At 35.6% G+C, this 9,018-nt stretch overlaps 1 protein-coding gene across 1 annotated transcript; it reads left to right on the top strand.

Annotated features, from left to right (window-relative positions):
• Window positions 1-2,450: 2,450 nt before the first annotated feature.
• On the top strand, window positions 2,451-8,573 carry LOC113273199. The gene is made up of 7 exons (XM_026522956.1): window positions 2,451-2,555; window positions 2,655-3,124; window positions 3,243-3,342; window positions 3,430-3,911; window positions 3,996-4,089; window positions 7,867-7,978; window positions 8,218-8,573. Exons 1-7 carry the CDS (start codon window positions 2,451-2,453, stop codon window positions 8,571-8,573), a joined length of 1,719 nt encoding a protein of 572 aa, XP_026378741.1.
• The last annotated feature ends 445 nt before the right edge of the window (window positions 8,574-9,018 follow it).

Here is a 9,018-nt window from a genome sequence, read left to right as displayed (position 1 = left end):
TTATCATTTAGGACAGAAAAAGACACAAGCTGAAAAATCCCCAAATCAACTACAGATTCTGTTATTCAACGTTTTCAAAGTAGCTTAATTGGGTTAAAGGAAAAAATGCCCCAAAATCGACCCCCCAGGTTTGAAAATGCCCCGGACGTTAGGCAAGAAATCAAAATACCCCATTCCGTTAGTTTTCAAATTTTGGTCAAAATTGGGGCATTTTCACTACCTTTGACCAGTCAACTATAGTGTGATTTTTCATTTTTTCCCTTCGCAAGAAAAAATACCCGACACGTACTGATATGGTTCTCTTAACACGTGGGAATATATTTCAAGGACAAGTGGTCAAGGACTGACACCTATAGCAAACGTGTGTTTCGTACGTGTGCTATAGGTATTATCTTCATCTGTGTCGATTTTCAGCCACAGAAAGGAATCAAAAATTTTCCCAGATAGTTCAGAGAGCGATAGGGTTACAGGCGAGAGAGATCGAGAGATTGATAGACCGGAAGGACAAAGGGAACTGCAGATCGATAAGATAAATGAGACGGAGTAGATAAGAGGCAGGTTTTCTCTTCCCGGTGACGAACATGTAAGTTTTTTGTTCAGAAATTTGACGTTTTAGGGTTTGTGATTAACCATGTGATGAGTATATTTCTACATTTGATCTATTTGATTTGGTATATGCTTTACGATTTGGGGTTAGGGTTTGTTAAATTGGTTTGCGATTTAGGATATGTGATTATGATTTTTGATTTTTCGATTCAGGGAATGTGATTATGAAATTTGTTTGAGATGATGTTGTTATAATCTGAAGTTAGGGTTTGTGACGATTTGAGATTTAAACTGAGTTGGTGATGGCTGCAGGGTGAAAGGGTTGTTGATAAATTGTGGATATGCAAACCTAGTGGGTAGATTTCAGAAAGTACAAATTAGGGTTTGTTTGTGTAGCCAATACAAATGAAAATTGTGTTGTAATTTGATTCAGGGAAAATGAAATTAGTGTAAACATTAGTATGATTACTGTAAACATTTCTTTTTTTGGTAATAATTTTTGGAATCATTACTGTAAAATTTGTTTCACTACTGTAATAATTATTGTTTTTTTGTTGGGGATCTGTTACAGAATGGGTAGCAAGGATAGGAATTTCTGGTTAACTGATATAAGTGGCCGGTTTAGAGACTTGCATATTCTTGGTTGTAAAGCTGGTACCAATGGAGATGTTTTTATGGCTATGGTAAAGACTAGGTTGGTGAATGAACAAGGTATGAATTCTACACTTGAATTGTTTTTATTTAATGATGAAGAAGGGAATGCATGTGATAAGTGTGAATCAGAAGAAATGTTTATTTCATTTTGGAACAAAGAGAAAGTAAATAAAGATAATTTTGTCAGACTGTGGTTCACTCCAATTATTCCTACTCCTTCAGTGAGAGAATGGGGTTATGTTTATGATGCTTCCAGTGTTAGTGGGGGTAAGTGGTGTGACTAATTATATCATCCCAGTGAGGAAGAAAACTGTTAGTAAAAGGGTAGAGGTTAGGGGGAGTCCAAGACTTAATAAGACTACTACTGTTAGTGGGCTTAAAGATATGAGACCAACAAGACTTGATTTTGAGCATGAAGAGCAAGTGGAATTGACAGAAGCATTTGTTGCTGACAACCATGTTCATGAATCTCAAAGTATTCCTACACAGTCATCTGTTGCAGCCAACCATGTACAGAGGTATGAAGATGACCAGGTGAATTTGCCTAATGTACATCAAGATGAGTGTCATCCTGATGACAAGCCTGACTTTCTCTTTAAGGACTATGATGAGGAAGAGGATGGTGAAGATGAAAGTGAGGATGAGAGTGGAGATGATAGTGAAGAAGACACACAAGAACAGATTAATTATGAAGATTGGGTTTCTATGTGTGCTAGGGGTATAGATGTTGGTAATGACCCTGATGATTGTAATGAAGATTTCAATGTAGGTGGCTTTTATGAAGAGCAGGGTGCACCAGTGAATGCATCTTCAGATGAAGATATTCCCAGCCAAGAAGTCACTCAAGAGGAAGAAACTAAGTGGGAAGAAGATTTTGGTCAGCATTTAAATGAACCACAACGTCTAGAAATGATAAATGAAGACATTCCTGAGGTCACACCTGGTGAAATAAGTACTGGTATGGCTTTTGGAAGTATGCAAGCTTATAAGGAACATTTAAGAGAATATGCAGTGTTGAAACATAGGGATTTTAAGGTGAAGAAAGGAGATAAAATCAGACACTATCTTACTGTGCTTACAAGGATGCCCAAAACTGTGCTTGGATGGTGAATGCAAGAAAGGTACCAGAGAAAGATGATATGACAGTCACAGTCAGAGAATGCAACATAGAACACACTTGTAAAAATCCCAATGAAGACTACAGCAGAAAATGCAATGCAAAATTTGTAGCTAAGTATTTGTTGAAGACGATGGATGTTGCTTCACCAGTGGAGAAGGCAGATGATATAGCTAAGAAAATCATTAGACCTCAGTTTCAAACTGAAATACCAAAATGGGTTGCTCGTCATGCAAGGGTATCATGTTTATGCTTTGTTTTTGTTACCTTTTGTTTGTTTATTTAATAAATTTTGGTATATTTGAATTGCTAATTTTTTATATGTGTGTGTACACAGAGATTGGTGCTAGCAGAAAGGGATGGAACATTTGAGACTTGTTACAAAAAAACACCACAATTGGTCATAGCTGCTACCTCATTGAACCCAAGGAGCATAGGTCATTTCAGCTGGTCCAAAGATGATAAAGATAACAGATTTGAGAGTCTCATTTTGGCGTATAATGCACAAATAAAAGGTTTTATGAATGGTTGTATAATGGTTATTGGGTTAGATGGAGCTCACCTAACTGGTAAGTTTGGTGGTGTGATGCTTTCAGCAACATGTATAGATGCTCAGAATGGGGTATTTCCTTTATGTATGATGATTTGTATGGGTGAAACTGAAGAAAATTGGTTTATGATGTTAAAAGAATTGAGAAAAAGGATACCAGATATGGCTGGACTGACCTTTATTTCTGATAGAATGAAGGGAATTCTTGAATCAGTAAAAAGATTGTATCCTTTGTCAAATCATAGATACTGCCTAAGGTACATTTGGTTTTGACTGGTAATTTTGTTTAATAATTTTTAATTTTTAAAGATAACAAATTTTTTTAACAGTGAAATTTATTAAAATTTGTCCTTGTTTATTATCTATTTTTTTCAGGCACCTATACAAGAATTTCTTGACCAAAGGATTCAGAAATCCAAGACCTGTACAGCTTCTTTGGCAGGCTGCAAAGGCATACAAATATCATCATTGGGAGGTAAGAAATGTTTGATTATATTGAATGTTCATTTTTGTAGTCAAGCCTTATTACATCAGATTATTTAACTTAGACACCTATTTGTAGGAAGCCATGCAAGAAATAGCAGAGATATCTCCAGATGCATACAAATACCTGATTGATGCAGAACCGAAGTCTTGGGCGAGGTCATGGTTTCCTCATGATGTTGCTTGTGAGCACATCTACTCCAACTTTTCAGAAAGTTTTAACAACATGGCCCTGAAATTCAGAGGCAAGCCTCTCACTCAGTTGGTTGATATGTACACACACTTGGTGATGGTGTTGTTTTCAAATAGAAGAAAGCTTGCTGGTGACCTTGTTCCTGCTGGGAAAGATCTCATTAAGGTGATGTGTGATCTTAGAGGTAACTATGAATGTGATCCTTCTGTAGAGCACAAAGTGTATGAGGTGACCAACAAAGCTACTGGCAAAGTTTTTGTCGTAAAAGTAGAAGAAAAAAAATGTACATGTAGACAGTGGCAATTGAGGCAGTTCCCTTGCTTGCATGGTGTAGTTGCATTGTTTAAATTGAATCCTAATTGGTCCAAGTGAGTAAATCTACTACACCTACATAGTTGAATGTGGTTATGCAATAAATGAATGATGACTGATTTTATCAATTATTTGTGCAGGTATTGCAGTAAGTACTACACTGTAGATTACTCTAGGACAGCCTACCAATGGTCAATAACACCTTTGGGAAACATTGATGAGTATCAGAATAAGGTTTGATAATCAAAAGGACAGCCTACTTTAGAACAATCAGAAAATTTGTGATCACCAACACAAGCTTTACAACCTCCATTGTACTGAGGTGCAATGGATTTAATTGCATCATCAAACCATTCGAAGTATGAACACATTGGATTAGAGCAAGAGAAGAATTTCTTCCCTGAATTAGCACCATCTTTGACCTTTAAAAGTTTACGAATACCATTACAAGGAACTAATTTACACCTTGTGTAGATCCAATGACAATCAATTGATTGATGATTTATTTCATTGCACATCTCACATTCCCGGCTTGATGTAGCAGCCATTATGAAGAAAAAAAAAATTTTTACTGATTTTTGGTTGGATTATCTTCACAATTTATAAGTCAGGGGAGACAAAAAAAATGACCGTTATTACAACGGTCGGAATCTCACAACGGTCGGAAAATCTAGCCGTTGATTAGCTAGGATGTTCCAGGTGTCGCGATCCTAGCTAATAGGATACCGTGGTCATTTAAAAAAAATCGGTAAATGTAAAACCCAAAATCTATCGCCGTCCATTTTTGTAATCGACACGTGTCGCAATCTCAGTAAATGACGAAAATAGGACCCTAGATTTTCATCATGGTGAACAGAAGGGTATAAATGTCAATCGATTTCCACATGCGGGCCACATGCTTACGCATTTGACCACTTAACGCTCTGAAACGGAAAACATAACAGAATGGGGCATTTTGATACGGTTTTGGGGCATTTTGATTTCTTGCCTAACGTCCGGGGCATTTTCAAACCTGGGGGGTCGATTTTGGGGCATTTTGTCCTTTAACCCAATTTAGTTTCGTATAACTTTCTCGCTAACGCAATTTGATGGTTCATGCTTTGGTTTAGTCTTTTGATGTGCCATGCTTAGGGTGTCCCAGTGATATTTGCGACTCTAATAAATATAATAGGTGATGTTGATAGAACGGACGATAAATAAATATTCATGAATTATGTTTCATTTCAGTAATTGAATAGAAATAGTGGTGGATACTATAAACCCTGGTTACCGACTCTCCTATTGGATTTCTTTTATTAGATTAGTTTAATTTTATTATTTCGTTTTACATTTCTCATTCTAAAAATCAAAAAAATCATTTCTGGATGGTTCATTAGAGATATTGATTAGAGTATTTCCACCGTTCCCTGTGGGTTCGACCCGTATTTTCCTCTGTCTACTGATTAGACACCGTGCGTTTGCGGTTATTACATATAGGGTTTATCTAAAATTCTATCAGATGTTGATTGCAGTTTATGATCTGGAATGCATCCGAGATGAAAATTGACGAGATACTGATGAGCTACATCCGAAGTTCTTTATTCCATGCGAGTCCAAAATTATTGTTTCTTACTACTTGAGTTGGCAGGCGAATCTATTTTACTGACAAGATTGCAGCACTTGAAAAAATCAATCAGAGCTTGGTCCAACTGTGGCAGTTTGTCTCGTTCTTTCTTCTTAGAAATTCAGTTGATGAAGCCCGATTAAATTACTGGTGTTTTCATGGATTTTACTATCCTTCAGCTGACGATGGTGAATGTATTCCACATCTCGGCTAATAAAGTCAGCTGTGATATTCTCCCTCTAGCGTCAGCATTATACATCATTCCCATTATCACTACAACAACAAATCAGTTCATTGAATATCCAAGATTTATCATTTAGGACAGAAAAAGACACAAGCTGAAAAATCCCCAAATCAACTACAGATTCTGTTATTCAACGTTTTTAAAATAGCTTAAGTGGGTTTGTAAAAAAAGATTCGGTGATAGCAAATCTCCCATATCGAGTGAAAGTTTTGAAGGAAAATCCAATTTTTACTCAAGAACAAGCCCTAGATTTCATAACTTGAAAATCCAATTTTTGCTCAAGAACAAGCCCTAGAAAAATTTTAAAATTTTTGAAATGTCTTTTGAAATTTAAACTTGAAACTTTCAAATCACAATATTTAAGGACAAGATAAGAGAGGAGATAAGGCAGAAGATTGGTCCTATTTCGATTTGTTCCTCGCTGAAGTTCGATTTTGTTGAAGTTTTCTCCATTCTCGTCTATGGTTTTGCACGCAGAAATCCTTATCTTCTCTTCTAATTCTGTCGCTTCACTGGAACTACTTCAAAACCAGAATCTGTAGAAGACTCTCGCTTGGTAGATCAGTAGTCCCCTTAGTCGGCGCCAGAATGTAGTGCTAAAAATCTAACAACCACACCAAAAGACATATAATACCTAAGATGGAGATCTACTAACAAGTAAGAGATGAAGTGAATCAAAGTAAACATGAACACAAGAGTTTTTACGTGGTTCGACCATTAATGAAGCCTATGTCCACGGGATTTCACTATGATCGGAGTGTTACACGAAGATCCATTAGTGGAAGAAGTGTTACAAACTTAAGAGCTCTCCCTCTAGTTGTTGGAGGAGGAAGAAGTCGATCGCCTACAAACATCTCTCTCTTTCCCTTATAAAGGATAGGGATACAAATCAAGTTACAATAATGCCCTTAGGGCTAACTAGATAGGATAAGAACTAGTGAGAAGATCTGATTTCCTATACACAGTTGTATCTAAACTAGGTTACTTCCGCCTTGATCTTTTGACACGTGTTCGTTACATATTTTTCTCCTACATTTAAAGAATCGATTTGGTGGAACACCACTTAGTTAGAGAGACTGGATTTTGAGTTACATCGGGCAAAAATCGTCGATAGTAGTTACTAGTTAGTCAAATGAAACGTCAGTTAATCTGTAGTGTGATTTTCAAAAATGTTCTTTTTTTTTTTGTAATTCAATTTTCATTAATGGAAATTATGATTACATGGATCTCAAGTACATCAAATTCAAAAAGTAACAAGAAACAACACGCTTGCAGCGGTACATGATTGAAAATTCCAGATACTGACCTAATACAAGTATGTGAGAACCGATTGAATCGGAGAGAATATGGCCTTCATAATATTTATAGACCATTTGATAAATCGTCTTCCTCTTGAATTAATGCTCCAATAGTATTGGAGTAATATGCAAATTTGTTGACCAGCGAATCGAGAGTAACGTGGATCTGGCGACGCACTCGAACAAACAAATAATCAAGATCAAGTAACCATTAAAATAAAAGAGAATCACCATGAAGATGAAGACAAAAATCACCCTAAAGGTGAAGACAAAAATCACCGTGAAGGTGAAGAAAAGAAAGCAAACAAAGACAAATTAAAACCCTAATAGGAAAGAATCCTTTTATTCATAAAAAAAAAAACTAAGATCCTTGCTCAGATCTAGCCCCAAATAGACTAGATCTGAGCAAGAATATGAAGTTGAGTTTTTTCTATTTTTTCTCTGGAAAAGTGGAGAGAGAGGAGATGAAAAGATGGTTTTCAAAAATGCTAGATAGTAGAAATATCATACTAAGGGCAGGTCCTATGGAACTTAACAAATCAAAGGTTTTATTGAGCCACGTGGATAAACAAAGTGGAATTTCCATTATGATAAAAAAGCTTCACGGCTTATCATGAAGATCGTGGTCTAGCAAAAGCCGCTGGCGGTTTCGGTAAGTCCGTGCGGATTAATATAAACCACTGGAGGATGATCTTAAGCCGCAGGTGGTCCTAGTAAAGCCGCCAACGACTACTTTGGTATAGTAAAAAAAACGGCTAGTTGTTTTTATCACTATAGTAAATTACCCACTTTCAAGCACTCTACTCACACCAAAATTCAATTCTCTTGAATTTTCTGTAATAAATCTCTTCAAATTCTTATTCTAGTGTTCAAATTTTTTAAGAGAAATGTCTCAAAAAGCTATTATGCTTTTTTTTGATGCCAAACATGAAGTTGTTGTTTCAAAGATATGTGGTAGTTTTAAAAAGATTGAGAAACGTAAAAGGGAAGTGCAAGTTTTAGAAGATAATCCAAAAAATTGTTCTGCTAAAAAGCAAATAAATCTCCAGTTTTGAAAGTTAACAACCGAAAATTCAAAAACAAAGGAGACATGGTTTACGAGTGCATTGAATGGAAGATATGTCAAATGAAGATAACCAGGAGGTCAAAGATTATACTAGATTTTTAAAGTTATTATTTAAGTTCTTATTATTGTATATGTTTATATCTTGTAAAAGAAGTAGGACTCAAGTTTCGACATGACCTTGTTCGTGATGTAATCGTTGACATCTGTTACAAAGCTGGTGTACCTGTACGTAAAGAAGTTTTTCTTGGGTTTTTGTCCGATAATGACAAAAATTTGCGCCCTGCGGACATCCTAATTCTTAATTGGGAGAATGGTGAAGATGTTTGTACGGATGTCATAGGCGTCTCACCCTTCACAGGAGAAGGTGTTCGTGTTTTTTCACATGGCTTTAGTTTGTGTATTCTAGCTTTCTCTACTTTAGGAGAGATTGGTGAGGATACTTTGTGTTCTTCTAAGCGTTTGAAAAATTATTTAGTTACTAATGATACTAGCAGTGGCTTAGGATAGTTTTATCTTTTATAGATTAGGTGGGGATATTCAAAAAGTTGTTGGTCTCAGCTTGTTGATAGAATACCAACCAAAGGTTGTACAAACCTTGATAAAAGGATCTTCTCTGTATAATAAAATAAGTTTATTTGGTATAATATTAATTAATGGAAAAATTTATACCTTAAATTAGACATCCATTTTATAGTTAAATCGTTTCTTATTACTATATTTAAACTTACGTATATAGTAACTTGATTTCACAACGATAACAATAACATCAAACTACGTCAAATCTAGTGACATTAGTCTTATAGAGTTCATAGCATTCGAAATGCTTAAACTCTCTTCCATTTTCTTTAATAAACTAGGCTTGGTCATGGTTTTATGAAATATAGATAAAGATAAAGTTATTTAATATGATTTTAATCAAACTATAATGCAATTGCTCAATGAGGACAAATGT

This window comes from Papaver somniferum, chromosome 4 (genome assembly GCF_003573695.1).
Source record: "Papaver somniferum cultivar HN1 chromosome 4, ASM357369v1, whole genome shotgun sequence".
Lineage (NCBI taxonomy): Eukaryota > Viridiplantae > Streptophyta > Magnoliopsida > Ranunculales > Papaveraceae > Papaver > Papaver somniferum.
The sequence above is the reverse complement of the archived record's forward strand: the minus strand, read 5'-3'. Positions and strand labels throughout refer to the sequence as shown.